At 41.5% G+C, this 19,221-nt stretch overlaps 1 protein-coding gene across 14 annotated transcripts in view; it reads left to right on the forward strand.

The window, feature by feature from the left end:
- Positions 1 to 19,221, forward strand: part of LOC118398716 (receptor-type tyrosine-protein phosphatase kappa-like) — a 169,779-nt gene that overhangs the window by 35,193 nt on the left and 115,365 nt on the right. For all 14 annotated transcript variants that reach the window (XM_052471045.1, XM_052471046.1, XM_052471051.1 and 11 more), the window contains 2 exons: positions 10,822 to 10,944; positions 16,633 to 16,904. In XM_052471045.1, the coding sequence (XP_052327005.1) occupies positions 10,822 to 10,944; positions 16,633 to 16,904 (395 nt within the window). The remainder of the gene's footprint in view (positions 1 to 10,821; positions 10,945 to 16,632; positions 16,905 to 19,221) is intronic.

The following is a 19,221-nucleotide window of genomic DNA, read 5'->3' on the forward strand; positions in this document are numbered from 1 at the left end:
TCTAGGCCCCCTGCCGAGCTCTGGACATTTTAAAGGCTTATCACCTCCTGCAGACGAGGCTGTAAAACTGCTGCCTGACCAGAAACGTCTGTCCGGGCCCTGGATGGGACAATACAAACCTTTTCTCTCACATCACTGTTTAATCGCTGCATTTATTTTGGGCCTCCATTTTGTAAAATGGCAGTGATGCCAAGCGAGTTTTGACCTGTTCGTGCTGTGCCGAGTTTTGACTCAGTAGCAGTAGCAATTACCTTTGTCATTTGTTTGGAGAGCTTAAAACCGAGTATTTGTTCCAACAAAATATTGAAACATCAAAACAAAATGTAGTATTTTGATGTTCAAAAGTGGAAGCTGTCTGTCCTAAAGTCTAACACTGTTTTAATTTAAAGTGCTGTTACCAGAGGTATGCAGTTCCACCACCACCAATCACCAATCACTGACAGTTCAACCACCTATAAAATATCCATTAAGCCTAACCTCGGGCTGAAAAATATACTGTTTGACTTCACATCCCTAGACATTTTGACCTGTCCCGCAAAGTCCCCCTACTTTTAGTTCCAAAATAAACAAACACCGTATTATGAATTCTTGTCTCAGATGGTGTAGGCAATTTAAATGTTTGCTGTTCTGCATGCTTTCATTCCAAGAAAGTTCCATATTTTTCATGTTTAAATTTCAATATAAGGGTTGTATAGTCACTCTTGGCTAGAAGCCTCGAGGTTGCTTGAGGATATCTGAAATCCCAACACTAATTGGACTTGAATCCGTTAACTTTGTTTTAAATTAATATTGTTGCTTCTCATTCAGGTTAAGTGGCTCTTCAAACATGTAAAAGCATGGAAACCAAAATACCAAAAATCAACAGCAGCCATTTGAGTCCTCTCTAAATTAGTCAGTATGATTGAAAAAGACCACACTGTATTCAAACATGGTGCTTGCAGTGGCACAGTAATTATCTACTTGACAATAGCTTGAGGAATCAACATGGTTGGTCAGAGGTTAAAATGCTCTTCACTCCACATGGAATGGCCTCAAAACAGCCACCCTAATTTCACCGTCTTGCCTATTTTATTGTGGCATTTTAACCTAATACCCATCACAGGAAACCATGACATTTTCACTGTGGTTGTTGTGTAGCTAGGTGTTCATGCTAATATCCCAACCCAGTATTATGGGCTAACAGTCTGCCGGGCAGGGCAGGGATTAGAGCTGTGCACCTCAGCACATTTGGACCACACTAGATTGTTTGCACTTTCCCCATCCATCTGATCTATTTCAAACACAGTGTCTGTTACAATGGCCTGGTAAAGAAAACACTCCTCTTGTGAAAGCTTTGCGATGCTGTGTGAAGGTAGATCATAGCCAATCCCTGTCCAAATCACAGTCTATCATTTTGCTCGCTTTTACCAGAAAGCTTTTTCTTTAATATAAACAACTCTGAAATGAAGGTAAATGTCTTATACACAATGTGGGAGACCCTACTTGCCCCTTTTAGCATTTCCAAGTGAGCGTTTTGGATTTGTTTGCACTGAGGCGTCAGACAGCCGCTGCAAAGAGCAAGACGAGGCTGGAGACGTGCTGGGGTTATGCCATCAGACAAATGGTTATGGAAAGGTTCTTGTCTCCATATCATAGATCTTTATTAACATTCAAATCTTGACATTTGGCGCTTCTCGAAAATTCTGTCTTTATTGTCTCCCCACGTAAAAGAAACGGTGCAGCCCTATCTGTTAGATAAGCTTGTTGGAAGTCACTACAGAGCATCTGTACCAGGAGCAGAGAGGGATTCACACAATGTGTGTCCAAGAACACGAGAACAGTGCAGCCCACACTTTCTCTATTATTATATGCTGCTGCCGTTTCACTTTCCTTTGTTCTTATTAACAGGCTGCATAATAGGGGTAGAGGTGTTAGAGAGGGACAGGTTAACCGAAGGGAAAAATACCTTTTATAGCAACGTACATAAAGCAACATTGCAGGACCTGAAGGGATTTTTAAAAAAAAGGACTGGGGAGACGGTGGCTTTGTTTTAAAAGATGTGAGGTGACTGATTTGGCTATTATCGTCTCTTCGTCAAGCAGTCTTTAGCTGTTGCCATCATGTCCAAAACATGTAGAAATGGTACCCGATAAGGTGTGCTGCTGTTGAAGTTCCTTTTTAAAAAAATTTTTTAGTGTGGGCTTTCACCAGTAGAATCTTGTATTGTATCACAAGGTTATACTTTAGGAGAGAGGATAACCGCAACCCCACACTTACTGTATATTGTGTCATCTTATCTGGCTTAGTTTGAAAATGTCTCCCATAAGAAACACATCATGTTTAACTGGAAGACTAACACGCACACAGGCTATTAGAAATGGATCCAATGTCTAAGTCCAACAGATTTTGTGTAAAGCCATCATAAACCCAGATCCTTCCAGAGGGCCTGTTGGTCTCCAGTTACAGCTGCTTATTGTACTGCTACAGTGTTCTTCTCTGTGTCAGTTGGCTTAGGGGTCCTGAGGAAGTGAGCTGTTCCCCCCAATGCCCACTGAATATATTCACATTTCTAACCCCTGAGAGAATCAGTTTTCTTTTAACTCACAATAATTGAGTCAGGGAGCTTCTCTCTCCCTCTCCCTCCCTCTCCCTCTCTCCTATTTTCAATTTCCAAGTCGTGTGATTTGTGACTTTCTCTGCCATCACACCTCTCAGGGGAGTGACCTAGCACTTCTTTTGGAACCTATCAGTGACTCCAGCCATGGAACCTATCAGTGACTCCAGCCATCCATCTCAGTAGGAGAGTTTCGGAAGAGGTTGGTTTCATGGCTGTTTGTATTGCCTCCCTGCAGAGTAGCCACTGTGGGGTTTCTGAGGTAACTACCGCTGTGAGCCCTCAGCGGTCTTGGCTCTGTCAGGTAGAACTGGGTCGTCAGTAGTTGCCACAAAGTCAGAAACCCCGCTTATTTCTCTTCTTAAAATCTGATTTTAAACCTTACCTTATGCCTAACCTTAAATTTAGACCAAATTATTGTTTTCATACATTTCATACATATGATATAGCCAATTTTGTAGTAACTAGTGACAACCGTAGGTAGAACTGAGTTTGACTCAATGGTGGCCCAAAAGGCCCAGGCCATATCCCACTCGTCATTAACCGGGAGAAGCCATACGCCATGGTTGTTTTTAAGTAGAAGCAGATTTGTATTAAATTCGTGACATTTTGACCAGGGTGCAAAGCTATGCGTGTCAGAACGCGGGATGAATCATAGGGGTGGTCATTAGTTGGGATTCAAACAGGCGCCATGTTTACAGTGAATGAAATCTCCCGATTCAGCTGAAATGGAGGGTGAAGCATCGTGGCTAATGCATCATCACAGGGCCACAGAGGAGGAAAAGGCCAAAAGGAAACTGGGACACAAATATTTTGACAAACTCATGCTTCATTCATGGGTTTGAATTGGGCTTTGCAGGGCAGTGGCGTAGAATTCCTCCCTCATCTTGGGGCCCACGTAATTGAATTCTTGCCAATGTCATACTTTTGTTTAACAAAAGTGAGTTGAGGTGTGCTCTGCTCCCCCTGCCTTTATCTGGGCCATCCTTTTGATGGCAGCTCTTCACTCACAGTGCACTGAGGTGCAATGGTCAGATAGAGAATATAAAGTAAATGGGCCTGTAATGTTTGTAGAGGCAGAAACATTTCACTTTGTATCACGTTTTAAGCCATTTCACCTTTTATCATGTAAAGCAAGGTCATACATCAGGATTTCATCAAAAATACTGTCCTTTTGGTGTTTTCAATGTCAGACAGTGGGCTTTGGAGTTTTTAAATGAAGCTGTTTGATTTGTGTCCAGTTTACAACTTTTTTCTAGGTTGACTAAACCGTTTCACTGTTTTTATGGCACAGTAGTCATTTATGTTTTGTTGAAAACAGCAGTGAAGTTGGATGTCAAAATTGTTTTGGAATGTTGCAATTGTCCAGTTGACAGCATATTGACCCCAATTTGTGATACAATCACATTAGTATTTTTCAGTGTCCATATTTAATATGCTCGATGTGATTAAAAGGGCTTTGATGTAGTTGGAGCTGACAAAATATTCTACCATGAAAAAACCCTGTTAAATCTCATTGTGACAATTATTCAGTAGGACATTTCAGAGCTGATTTGTCCCCTAAAAATGAATGCTTTCAATTTGCACTGAACAAAAATATAAACGCAATGTAAAGTGTTGGTCCCATGTTTCATGAGATGAAATACAAGATCCCAGAAATGTTCCATATGCATTCCCTATAAAATGTTGTGTACCAATTCTTTACATCACTGTTAGTGAGCATTTTATTATTTGTCAATAATACTGTCCTGCACAAAAAGCTTATTTCTCTCAAATGTTGTGCACAAATTTGTTTACATCCCGGTTAGTGAGCAATTCTCCTTTGCCAAAATAATCAATTCACCTGACAGGTGTGACATATCAAGAATCTGATTAAACATTATTATCATTAGACAGGTGCACCTTGTGCTGGGATAACATGCCACAGATGTCTCAAGGTTTGAGGGACTGTGCAATTGGCATGCTGACTCTGCAGGAATGTCCACCAAAGCTGTTTCCAGAGAACGTAATGTTAATTTCTCTACCAAAACATGCCTCCAACTTCGTTTTAGAGAATTTGGAGGAACCTCCCACCAGTCTCACAACCGCAGACCACGTGTAACCGCGTCAGTCCAGGACCTCCACATCCGGCTTCATCTGCGGGATCATCTGAGCCCAACCACCCAGACAGCTAATGAAACTGTGGGTTTGCACAACCAATTAATTTCTGCACAAACTGTGAGAAACCGTCTAAGTGAAGCTCATCTGGGTGCTCTTCATCCTCACCAGGGTCTTGACCTGACTGTAGTTCGGCGTCGTAACCGACTTCAGTGGGCAAGTGCTCACCTTTGATAGTCACAAAAAATGCTGGAGAAGTGAGCTCTTCACGGATTAATCCCGGTTTCAACTGTACCAGGGTAGATGGTAGACCATGTATATGGTGTCATGTGGGCAAGCAATTTGCTGATGCCAACGTTGTGAACAGAGTGCCCCATGGTGGCGGAGGGGTTACGGTATGGGCAGGAATAAGCTAAGGACAACGAACACAATTGCATTTTATTGATGGCAATTTGAATGCACAGAGATACTGTGACGAGATCCTGAGGTCCATTGTCGTGTCATCCATCTGCCACCATCACCTCATGTTTCAGCATGATAATGCACGGCCCCATGTCGAGAGGATCTATACACAATTCCTGGAAGCACCAGACATGTCACCCATTGTGCATGTTTGGGATGCTCTGGATCGACGTGTATGACAGTGTCTTCCAGTTCCCGCCAATATCCAGCAACTTCGCACATCCATTGAAGAGTGGGACAACATTCCACAGGCCACAAATAAACAGCCTGATCAACTGTATGTGAAGGAGATGTGTTGCGCTGCATGAGGCAAATGGAGGTCAAACCAGATACTGACTCGTTTTCTGATCCACGCCCATACCTTTTTTAAAAACATATCTGTGACCAACAGATTCATATCGTTTATATTTTTGTTCAGTGTAGTTCAACAGATGATTATTTTTTCCTTTTCGTGTTCCACACTATTAGTTGGCTTTATTAAAAATGGTAACGTTTTTAGTAGGCTATATGAATGTCTAGGTTTTGCCTAAACGTATTGGTTTCTGCACTTTGAGCACAATGACTTGAATTCTATTAATTGTAGTTTTTCTTCATACAGTTATTGTGTTCTATAGCCATGGTTGAATAATCCCTGACCACAACAACACAACGATTATTAGCGTGTGTTATCCTGCTGTGTCTCTCTCTGGTCTAGACAGTTATGAAAGTATTTAATAGCATACATGAGCATACCTTGGAGCTCTACAAAGGTTGCATATGCATTATTTAAAGTGCACTTGCTTGTGGAGAAGATGCTATGCCACTTATTTACTTCTCATAGCTATAATGCAGATCAATTGTGGTGTCTGAGTGGGAGAGCATTGGGTCTCGTCCCTATGATAAAGAGAAATCATTTGCCCAGGTTGTCTATAGTGCAAATGCAAGACATTAACTATTATCAACGTATTCGGGCCAAGGTTGCTGTTGCCTTTTTTAGACTCTTTTAACGTTCTCAGTGCGTTGAATGTTTGGCTGAACCCTGCATTAACTTAGTCCCTTTAATGGTTACATTGCCCAATAACTGCCAGCAGTTTGTCCCTATATCCCTCACACAAACGGTGTCAAGCGGCTACAGTATATTTTATGTATGCGTTGTGATAGAGCTGTTAACCCCCTTTTTATCAACATTGTTCGCTCTTGAGGTTTATCAGCCACAATAATTATTTTATTATGTAAATGAAGCGCATACTATTATTTCATTAGCAGACTTCCAAATTTGAGTCCTCAGATTAGTATGCAAATCATCTCGTTGCTGTCCTTGCAGAAGACAGAGGGGATTTACAACAAATTTTAAAGCAGCTAGTTGTTCTGCAGCTAATAATGTAATTATAACACCACTGACCTGTGATGTGATGCAATTATAACACTACTGTCCTGTGATTTGATGTAATTATACCACCACTGTCCTGTGATTTGAGGCAATTATAACACCAATGATCTGTGATGTGATACAATTATAACACCACTGACCTGTGATGTATGTTTGCATAACACGGAACCCAAACCGGCTGTGCGCGTGCGCCATCAATCATAGATGTATTTTGTCCGCCCACACCAAACGCGATCACGACACGCAGGTTAAAATGTCAAAACCAACTCTGAACCAATTACATTAATTTGTTGACAGGTCGAAAAGCATACATTTATGGCAATTTAGCTAATTTTTCCTATTTAGCTAGCTTGCTGTTGCTCGCTAATTTGACCTGGGATATAAACATTGAGTTGTTATTTTACCTGAAATGCACAAGGTCCTCTACTCCGACAATTAATCCACACATAAAACGGTCAACCGAATAATTTCTAGTCATTTCTCCTCCTTCTAGGCATTTTCTTTTCTTGACTTTATATCGCGATTGGCCACTTTCATAAATTAGGTGCATTACCGCCACTGACCTCGTTCATCTTTCAGTCACGCACGTGGGTATAACCAATGAGGAGATGGCACATGGGTACCTGCTTCTATAAACCAATGAGGAGATGGGAGAGGCAGGACTTGCAGCGCGACCTGCGTCACAAATAGAACTGACTTGTAATTTAGCCCTTGGCAAATTGGCGTGCGCGAGCAGTGTGGGTGCAATAATTGAATAATATCGATTTCTAAATTTATTTTGCAAAGCTTGCGCACCTGACGCGAGCGGTGTAGTCAGCTTGTAAGAAATGCAGAGCGAGCGGGAGGTGACTGTCATTGAGGCTTAAATGTACCCTCAATGATGACTAGCGTCTACCTGGGCTTTGTTAATCAATGGTCCAAACTCTGTTTTGTCAACACATGGAGGGTTTATATTGATATCCTAACGTTTTTAGTTTCATGTCAGTAAATGAAATAGAAGACCAGAACACGACTCCAGACATAGATTATAAATGCTTGCAAGTCTACCAGAATAGCCTGGCCAGAGATGCACAGTGCTCAGGTGCCAGAGACTGTCAGATGGCTGTGTGTGTGTGTGTGTGTGTGTGTGTGTGTGTGTGTGTGTGTGTGTGTGTGTGTGTGTGTGTGTGTGTGTGTGTGTGTGTGTGTGTGTGTGTGTGTGTGTGTGTGTGTGTGTGTGTGTGTGTGTGGTGTGCTTGCAGATTGTGTGGTGGGGTGGCACACTGGTTTTACTGGCAGAACACTGAGAGAGAGGAGAAGGTGTTTGCTAAGACGTGGGCTGGAGGGTGGCTCTGCTGCCTGTGTGTGTGGGCAGACACTTTCACACACATTAGTCCCTCAGTGCCATACATCCAACAGACCCTCTCCTCTTCATGGATTATTCAAACTCACTATAACGTATAGTACTGTCATAAAGTAGATTCATGCCAATTGCACGCTCCTTCAACTTGAGACATCAGTGGCATTGTGTTGTGTGACAAAATTGCACATTTTAGAGTGGCCTTTTATTATCCCCAGCACAAGGTTCACCTATGCAATGATCATGATTCTTGATATACCACACCTGTCAGGTGGATGGATTATCTTACAAATAATGAAATGCTCACTAACAGGGATGAAAACAATTGGTGCACAATATTTTAGAGCAATAAGCTATTTGTGCATATGGAACATTTTTGGGATCTTTTATTTCAGCTCATGAAACATGGGACCAACACTGTACGTGTTGTGTTTATATTTTTGTTCAGTAAATATTCCCAAATTTGATTTAATCTGTTACGCTATGTGCACTGAACTGACATGCATGATTGTTGCTGACAGGCCGATGTACAGATGAAAGGAATTAAATAGCCTATAATGAGCCGCGGCGCTCAATTCAGACAGCTGTGTGTAACCTACTGTAGCTGCTGTTAAGTAATTCAAAGCCTTTACTCCATCACTCAGGATGTAATTTTCCAGTGCTATTATTTTTAGCATATAATGTTATTAAAACAAAATCAGACAACCCCATAGTAGAATATTTGACATATTTACCGAGTCGACTTGTTGTTGTGTGTTCTATCTGAGAGAAATATTCATTTCGAGGCACATTCAAGTTATGATAGGGAGGGAAACATGTATTCTGACAAGCAGTCAATGCAGAACAATTATTAATGCAATTGCGGGAAAACACGTTTGAAAGCAGTTTTGGAAAATGTATTTTAAAAGTAGTTTGGGCCTTTGTTAAAAATGGGTTTGGGTCCCTGTTTTCCATTGCGACCATTTTATTTATTTACTCCTTCAATTGCACGAGTATCATCGTATTATAAATTCACTTACAACCGGAGTTTCAAGCATGGTTTAGGAGCAACTGCGCAACAATGGTGATGGATCGTTTGAGAACGTACGCCTCTATTTGAACGGCTCTTTTTGGTGAAAGTCGGGAACCGAATGGTATATCTGAAAGAGCCATTCATTTGATTTGCATACTGTCACAAATGATTTTTGAGCTCCAGACATCAATCATCTGCAGATAAATTATAATGTTATTAATTCTGTAATGTGATTTTCTTCTTTGTCAATGGTAAATTCCTGTATTACTCAGGATATGATGTCCAGGGAGGCCCTGTCTGGAAGTGACTCTAGCTTTGATTTGTTCTCATTGCTAAGATGTAGCCTAGTCGTGGGTTTATTCCACACCACTTTAATTAACCCTTGGAAAGATAAAAGAGTCAATGTTAACTTCAATTTTGAGTGTCCGCTTGATGTTTCCTCTGTATAGTTGACTGGAGTTTCAAATGAGAACCTCATTTGAGGTTCCGATATCTTAGTAAACATGCATCCTCCTGTGGGAATTAGAACATTATTTTATTTTAGCTATAACCTTCTGTTAGCCAGTGTTTAATTAGCATCTGTTTTTGTCCTGGAATTAAAATGCAAATGGTGATGTTTCTGTGTGCCATCACTGAGGTTTGAAAGGTCAGCGGTTGTACCCAGATAGGGTGACCTTTTTCCATTTGTGAAGAACTCTCTCCTGGTAATGAGCAGAGAGGTATGGGTCATTAATATGCACCTTTCCGGTCATTGGGATTTTAACCTACACTTACCCATGTTCAACTTTTACCATTAAATACAGACCTGGCAGTTCAGTTTCATAGCTTGCTAGAACACTCTGAGGAAGAATAACGCTGAACACAATCCTCTCTCTTCTCCGGCAACAAGCTATGATTCATCTAGAGAACTTGGAATGAGTATCTCTTCCCATAAGCCACCAGTGACCTCAGGTGGAATTGGCTACATGTATCAGGCACCCATGTCAAAGTCATTAGAGGCCTGTCTCTCCTCTCCACTCTGCTCGGCTCAGGGCCTCTGACATGTCGACTTCCAGACAGGGCCTGCAGGAGGGCCTTTGTTGTTGCATACTACCTCACAGATGACTGGCTTCAAGTTATGCCTGAAACTCAAAAAGGAGAGAGCTGTGTGACAGAGCTGTCTGGCGGCCTGGCCTCCTCATGCTTACTCACTTGTCAGATCTTAGCACATGCTGAATTGCCCAACAGAGGAGACTCAATCTGGGTAGGAAGGGGGATAGGCCTATACTGCCTGGTACTCAGAGGCAGTGTTGTACTTAAGTACTTAAGTTTAAATACTTTAAAAAAGTACTACCTAAGTCATTTTTTCGGGTATCTATAGTTTACTATTTTCATTTTTGACAACTTTTACTTCACTACATTCCTAAAGAAAATAATGTACTTTTTACTCCATACATTTTCCCTGGAGTACTCGTTACGTTTTGAATGCTTAGCAAGACAGGAAAAAGGTCAATGCACTTATAAAGAGAACATCCCTGGTCATCCCTAATGCCTCTGATCTGGCGGACTCACTAAACAAAAATTATTTGTTTGTAAATTATGTCTGAGTGTTGGACTCTGCCCCTGGCTATCGTTTAAAAAATTATTATAATAATTCAAATGAATTTTACTTTTGATACTTAAGTATATTTTATAAACTACATGTACTTTTAATAGTTAAGTATATTTAAAATCAAATACTTTTAGACTTTTACTCTATTATTTTACTGGGTGACGTTCTCTTTTACTTGAGACATTTTCTGTTAAAGTATCTTTACTTTTACTCAAGTATGACAATTGAGTACCTTTTCAATCCACTGCTCAGAGGTACCACTCGGCTCAGCTGTTGTAAATTAATACAATTAACAATGTTATTAATCGGCAATATGGGGTTAACCAAGTAAATTAACTAAAAAAAATTGTCCTTCCAGGTGGCTGTACATTTGACGATGGCCCAGCCCAGTGTGACTACCAGCAGGATCCCTATGACGACTTTGACTGGACCCATGTCAGCGCACAGGAAGTGCCATACTTGTCATCTGAACTGCCTCAAGGTGAGACTAACTCTGCCACCATGTCCACAAACCTAATGAATATTGTTTGTTCATTAGGCAAACATGACCAAGGCCACGACACCAGGTTCCCAACACCTGCTATGTAGAAAAACCATCAGAGGTTTTTTTAGACTCATATTTGCAGCTAAATGTGCAGGGTGTTCTATTTAGTGCTTCCAACAAGGGAAGTATAGAATGTTTGGCAAATGCGTAAACTGACCAGAGTAAGTGTAGCTAATGATGGAAACGCAGAGAGCAGCTCCTTTTGGAGAGAAGGAAGGAATGTGAAACAATGAATAGATGGAAGGAAATTAATCTCAGAGCCTTCTGGTCTTCTCTGTCTTTGTTACTTCTCACAATGCATTCTTAATTCCAACCTTTCACAATTGTAATGAAAATGTCATTTCCCGGGTAGAGAGGAAAAGCTTTGTGCTCAGCAGCAAAATGTCTATTTAGGTTTGAACACTGTCATACACGGAATAATGAAGGCTCTTAAATAAGATCAGGGAAGGCGGCGTTGTGAGTACGTGGAGAGCATGGGCCCTGCGACCTTGCCTATTCACCTCTCCACAGCATAATCACTTGCATTCAGACAGGAATGATGTGCATAGGAAATTAAAGCATTTCACTTTCAGCAGAAATTCCCAATTAATAAGATCGAAGGTAATTAATCATGCAAGGGAACAGAGAAGGTAATCAGCAGATTGTCTGAACAAGGTTGTGTCCCATTACAATGTTCCACAATAAGGCTGTCATATGCCTTTGTCTGGCCCAAAAATGATGGCCGGGCACATTTTACAACACGACTGGACCGGAAACCAGAAATATCTGGTTAAACTTCTCTCGCAGTTAAGACATTTGAGGAATTTATTATGGGACAGAACTACATTGCACTTGTCACTGTAGTGTTAAAAGATGGCATGAGGAAAAAGCAATAGCATATAACATCTCTAACAGTGATAGTTCTGGCTCTGAGGATCTTTGTCCTACCATTGTTGGAGGATGACACAGTAGTTTTCCTTTGTTCCTCTGTGGTGCTTAACTATATCAGTTACGTTTAATCACCTAGTTTCTCAGGTAGAGACGGTGCAGCGAACATTATGGCAGATGTTCATTTAATCTAAAGAGGAGGCATGAGTTGGCTTCCATTCCAATGGGAATTAGTTCCATTACCGGGCCTGTCGGATTTGTTTGAAAATTCGCCATAGCAGTGATAATGAGAGAAAATCGTTGTTTCATTCATCATGACTTCAAGCGTGAACTAAAGCAGGTGGAATGATTATCTCGCTAGCAAAAAAAATCCTCACCTTTTTGTAAACCCCCCTTGTAAATGTGCTGGATAATCAATTACTTCAGAGAAACCTATGTAGTGACTAACTAGAATATTACCACATTGTGGTTGCCTGAGAATAATGTGAGGGGTTCTCTAGCTGAGATCCTCTATATTAATAGGTGAAAGGATATGAGGTTGACTGAAGGACCCCCCACCCCCATAACGATGCAAACGGAGCTCCAGCATGATTTCATCAGCCTCCTATGTTTTCCAGCTAGCAACCAGCTCTCGCAAATGAAATAAGCTTTATCATAAAGTAGCTTAACATACTTTCTCAGCCAGGAAGGATGAAAAGCAAACCCAACAGGGAGTTCCCATGAGGAGATAACAAGTGCTATTTACCACGCAGAAACCTTCCGTCCTTATCTCTCTGAATACCACAAATGCTTGAGACTCCCTCGGTCAATATTCATTTGGAGCTGTGCTTATAGCTTGGCCCTGGTGCGGTTAGGCTCGGCTCAGGCTTGGCTCAGTCCTGTGCCAGTGTCAGCCCCTGTAGGTCTATTTAGCCTCCCATTGGAGATGCTGAGTGGGTGTAGAACACTGACTGCACCATTATGTCAAACCCCATGCCTCTCTCTCGGAGTACTGGTGCTCCTGGGTAGACCTACATCTCCCCTGTCGATACAGGCTCATCCCTAATGTGAGGCAGGGCAGTTTATTACAAGGTGAAGCCTGCTTTTTTTGCACTGTTAGAGTAGAATCCCTTTTAAAAATAAAAGAAGCATGGATTGAATTGGCTGAATATTTTTTATCTCTGTTTCCTTTGTAACTCACGTGACTGTACTGCCAGCGGTTGAGGCCATGTTGGGTGACAGCCATCTTGTGGACTGGCATTCATCCTCTGGATACCTGACATTGATGTGAAGTTGAAAGCTCTGCTCTAAAATACATATTTATTTCATATTCCGCCTTTGGATGAGTACTTGTTAATTAAGTAATAGGAAATAAAATGATACCATGTTATATTCCATTTGAGGTTGGATTGTTTGTCTAAATCTAGCAATGATATTCTTCCCATCAGTCTTTCTTGAATTGTTTTTTCTAAGCTTTCCAGGACAAAACTCATCTCTGCATGAACACTGATATAACAGCAAAATTGGATAGAAGGATGGAAAATAAGTAGGATTTTTACAGTTGGAAGTTGGAACAGAAACAGTCTGCCAACACAAGATTCCACTTAGCTGGGGAAATTGTTTTTTTGACTGGATAGTATACTGTAGTACACGTTGTTTTGTGTGTAGTTTTGTTGGTAGAGTACTATTGTCTGTTTTATCCCTATTTTCTTCATTGTAGTTTTAAACTCTGTGGTTGTGCCTGTTGAAGACATGTGGCAGAACTTTGGCGACTTCTAAATATTTTTTTAAACCCCCGAAATCCCTAGTTTTGAAAGTGACTATTTACTGGAAGCTGTGGTGCCATTTCTAGGGCGGTGATGATACCAGTATTGCGGTATTTTTTTCCATGGCAAAAATTTCACCACAAAGCAGACAAAGCCTAGCTTTGGGGAGGAAGGCTTTCTTGTATGTTTTCCTAAAATAAACCTTGAACCGTCAAACTCCCATTTTTCCCATTGACAAAACTCGCATTTGAGCACAAAACATTTCAAAGGTCTTAAATTGAAATGTTTGGAAATGTATACCTTTTAAACAATTAGCTATTCGGGAATACTTTTCTTTGTCTACACCCATTCCGCATCGTTCACACCATCTTAAGCTTTAGCCCCACCAATCTCTTTAAGAGTTGATCTGAGCATTGTGTCGTAACAACAGCAGTCAAGCACCCAAGCTAACTGGCTAACTTTGGCTAGATACTTCCAGACACAAATGAGAGAACAGGACACTGACCATTTTACTCGCCCTAGCAGAGCTGGTTAGGCTGTTTTTACGTTATCCAGATCGTTGGTGACTGCAACTGTGCAGCTGGCAACAATTTACGCTTTTTTGCCACCGTTTACTGACACCGGCCATATTCACCGGGTGTTGAGCGTTCGTAAATTCGTCAGATATTCTGTGCTCTGGCACACTCAGACAAGAATACTCTGAAATCAGAGTAGATAACCAGAGCGAATTTACCACCTACGTCTACAACAGTTGTCGCAGTGACATTCTATTGAAATGGTTACTTGCATAGTGGAGTCTTTTGTTAAGACATGTAGCTAGTTAAGTAAACAGTGAACCATAATCCCAACTCATGACGTTACCACCCTGCATGAATCTGTAGGTAGCTAACCAACCAGGTTCAATGTTAGCTAGCTAACATTAGGCTATAACTAGCAAAGCAAATGGCTCTGAGACACGAATAATAAGATCATACACATAATGTTAGCTAGCGAGCCAGCCAGCTAATGTTAGCTTGCTAGCTAACAGTACACTTTAACTTAAAATGAAAATGACTGTCAACATTAGAAAAATGTATTATCTGAAAATGTAGCTAGCTAGATTATCTTATTTTACCCACTGTATATAGCCTCGTTATTAAGTCATTTTCTTGTTTGATAGTAGAGGTTTCTTTGCAGTAATTCGGCCATGAAGGCCTGATTCACGCAGTCTCCTCTGAACAGTTGACGTTGAGATGTGTCTTTTACTTGAACTCTGTGAAACATTTGTTTGGGCTGCAATCTGAAGTGTAGTTAATTGCCAAATATCTGAGGCTGATAACTCCAATGAACTTATCCTCTGCAGCAGAAGTAACTCTGGGTCTTCCTTTCCTGTGGCGGTGAGAGCCAGATTCATATCATATTGCTTGATGGTTCTTGCAACTGCACTTGAAGAAACTTTCAAAGTTCTTGAAATGTTCTGCATTGGCTGACCTTAATGTCTTAAAGTGATGATGTTGTTTCTCTTTGCTTATTTGAGCTGTTCTTTACATAATATGGACTTGGTCTTTTACCAGAGGGCTATCTTCTGTATAGCAACCCTACCTTGTCACAACGCAACTGATTGGCTCAAACCCATTAAGAATTAAATAATTTCCACAAATTAACTTTTAACAAGGCACACCTGTTAATTGAAATGCATTCCATGTGTCTGCCTCATGAAGCTGGTTGAGAGAATACCAAGAGTGTGCAAAGCTATCATCAAGGCAAAGGGTGGCTTCCTTGAAACATCTCAAACTTTTTTGGTTACTACATGATTCCGTATGTGTTATTTCATAGTTTTGATGTCATAGTTTTGATGCCAAAGACCCTCCTGTTTTCTCTGTATTTGTCCTACCTAGATGAAAGCAGATCAATCATTCAGACCACTGTCTTGAAAATATCGTCCACTTCACAGCAAATCATCTTCATTTAAAAAAAACCCAGCACAGATAAAACACTGCCAGATGGTTTCCTAAAAGATTTCTTACAAATGTATATTTGCTTAGAGCTATACACACAATGTTGGGTCAGAGTTTTGTTGCAATATGAGTCATCAGAACTGAGCTTGAATTGGATTCATTGATTTGGCAGGCCTGAAAATGTTGAACAGATGTACTGTTTTTGTGACAAATGGTTTTGAAATGAGGCCTTGGTGTCTTGCTTAAGGGAATATCAGGAAAAATATATATACGCAACATGCAACATTTTCAAAGATTTTGCTAAGTTACCGTTCATATAAGGAAATCGGTCAATTGAAATGAATTCATTAGGCCTTAATCTATGGATTTCACATGACTGGGCAGAGACGTAGACGTGGGTGGACCTTAGAGGGCATAGATCCACCCACTTGGGAGCCAGGCCCACCCAGTGGGGAGCCAGGCCAGCCAATCAGAATGAGTTTTTCCCCACAAAAGGACTTTATTTACAGACAGAAATACTCCTCCTTGACAAAGGATCAAATGCTCACTAACAGGGATTTAAACCAATTTGTGCACAGAATTAGAGATAAATAAATGTTTTTTGTCCATATATTTTATTTCAACTCATGAAACATGGGACCAGGACTTTACAGGTTGCGTTTATATTTTTGTTCAGTGTAGTTTGTTCCTTCAAAGGTAAATGACCTGCACCGAACTCTACATGGACATTTTCAAAAAAATAATCTTATTTGTTCTCATTTAGTGGATAAAACTGTATTCAATCAATTAAATGTCCTTTGAAACATTTCTCTTTGTTTGGTCTTTACTCAAAGTTTGCCACTAAGAAACATCCCACTGGACATAGATGTCAATTCAATGTCTATTCCACGTTGGTTCTACGTAATTTCATTGAAATGACGTGGAAACAACGTTGATTCAACCAGTGTGTGCCCAGTGGGATTGGACCATTTAAAGTGGAGTGGGTAACCCATGGTTCGCTGAGAGTCTGACTCTAGGCCCTTCTTCTCTCCATGTCCTATAATGCCCCATCTTCTCCTTCTCCTATCCCCCCTCAGGTTCCTACATGATGGTGGACTCCTCCCAGCACGATGCCGGAGAGAAGGCACGCATTCAGCTGCCAGTAATGAAGGAAAACGACACCCACTGTATTGACTTCAACTACTTATTGTATACTCAAGATGGCTCCAGCCCGGGGATCCTGAACATCCTGGTAAAGGTTAACAAAGGTCCCCTGGCTAACCCCATCTGGAATGTGACCAGCTACACCGGGAAGGACTGGCTCCGGGCTGAGCTGGCCATCAGTACCTTCTGGCCTAACGAGTATCAGGTACATAGACTCACTACACCATTGCAATACCTATTACGTTTCAAAGTTTGTTCGCCACGTGCACAGGATACAACAGGTGTAAAACAGTTCAGTGAAATGCTTACTTGAGAGCTCTTTCCCAAAAATGCAGTTAATAATAATAATAATAAGTATCCATCTGGGGCCATATCAAATATCTCAGAGTAGGAGTGCTGATCTAGGTTAAGTTTTTACTTTTAGATCAAAATAAATAAGATTACATGGACAGGGGGATTGATCTGAGATCGGCTCTCCTACTCAAAGACACTTTATGCATATAGACCAAGGCCTCTGCAGCAATGATATGGAGATGGACCTATTGGCTGTATGTCTCCCATCACTGCATCTCCTGTACGGACTCGGGAACTTGTGAAGGTCGAGAGCCATGCGTCCCCCGAAACACAACCCTGCCAAGCCGCACTGCTTTTTGACACACTGCTCGCTTAACCTTAACCCAGCCGCACCAATGTGTCAGAGGAAACACAGTACAACTGGCGAACGTGTCAGCATGCATGCGCCCCTGCCACAGGAGTTACTAGAGCACGGACAACGCTGGGCCAATGCTGCCTCATGGGTCTCCTGGTCGTGGCCGGCTGCAACACAGCCCGGGATCAAACCCAGGTCTGTAGTGATGCCTCAAGCACTGTGATGCAGTGCCTTAGACCACTCTACCACTCAGGAGGCCCTGTAAATACATTTTTTTAGGAGGAGTGTACAGTGTCTCTTTAGATTAATATAATTAATCCTTCCTTACAGCCAGATTTATAACTGATAAGCAAAGCTCTCAAGTATTTTATTTATTTATTTAACCAATTAAGAACACATTCTTATTTACATTGACGGCCTACCCCTGCCAAACCCTAATCCGGACAACGCTGGGCCAATTGTGCGCCGCCCTAAGGGACTCTCAATCACGACTGGAATCGAACCAGGCTGTATCACAAAGTAGCCAGCTCTGTATGAGAATGGATGGTTAAGGAGGAGGTATGGAGAGGTGAAGAAGACCTACAGCACTGTTTTGCACTTGTGTTTCCCTGTCAGGGATGTGGTCCTAAAATAATTAATGACTGGTACTAATAAGTCCAATAACACACACACACACACAGAGGCACACACACATGCATGTATGCAACCACACACACTAATGAGGGCTTGTCTTGTAGCAATGTGGCTGAGTTGAGCTTAGGCTAGGTCACTGATTTATCTGTGTTGACCCAGACTCAGGATTCAGGAGTGGATGCTGGGGCACACCGGCAATGTGTGTGGCTGTGTACGCCGGAGGGGCCCAGCAGGATAGCTGCATATCACTCTGTGCCATCTAAAGCCGGTCTGACAACCCTATCATCCCAGCCCTAAGTATGGGTTCTCAGTGAGGTATTCAGGGGTGACAATCCTAACTGCCCAGAGCTATACTTCTCAAAGGCTGTGAAACAGGAGCAAAGGTGCCAGCCAGGTTCTTTATCCTCAGAGTCCTGCTAATAGCTCCTGCTGCTGCAGTTTAGAACATAATGCAGAGGCAGATTTTTATTTCCCTTGCAGTTCCCCTCCAATGTAGCCATGCGAGACGGGTACATTGACAGTAAATGACTGAAAACTGATTTGAAATATTCAGAATGCATGTCGATTGGTAAGAGCAGAGACTTTGAAAGCTAAAGACGTTGGGCTAGATTTAGTGAGAACCTTTGCAATTATCAAATGGCCATGTAGCTGGTGTACTCTCGCCTCCTGTTCCCCTCTCCTTTCGCTCTTCAGATACTTTATTTATCCGCCTTTTGGAATGGGATTTGATTCGGTAAGCTCGCCTCCCTTCCTCTGCCAATTTCGTTTGCATTTTGCCGTCACCTCTTCTCTCTGTGTGGTTAATGAAACCCGTGGCCTGTCATGTCACTAATTGGAAGGAATGAATGATTCAGTACTCTGGTCAACACGTCATCTAGGAGTGATGGGGAATTTTAAGTGGCTGGTGCGTATTCTTATTATTCTAATCAGATTATAGTTTTTTTTAGTGTCCTTTGCCCGTGGTGTCAGAGCTAGAGTTGTAATGACCTGTCATGCTTACAATGGCTAGTGTAAATGGACACTCCCGTGTTTCCACATGCGTCTGTGAGGACACTTTGCTGTAATACCAGAATAGTAGTGAGAGATGAGAAATAGGACTATTCAATTCCATAAGCATGTTATGAAATGTTTAATTTGATAAAGCATCTGAAAAGATAAGGTAGGTGTACTTACATTGGAGTGAGCTATTAAGGAAGTGATTGAAGGAGAGAGAAAAAAAGGCTTGGCCACAGGTGTGCGT

Source organism: Oncorhynchus keta, chromosome 19 (assembly GCF_023373465.1).
Source record: "Oncorhynchus keta strain PuntledgeMale-10-30-2019 chromosome 19, Oket_V2, whole genome shotgun sequence".
Classification (NCBI taxonomy): domain Eukaryota; kingdom Metazoa; phylum Chordata; class Actinopteri; order Salmoniformes; family Salmonidae; genus Oncorhynchus; species Oncorhynchus keta.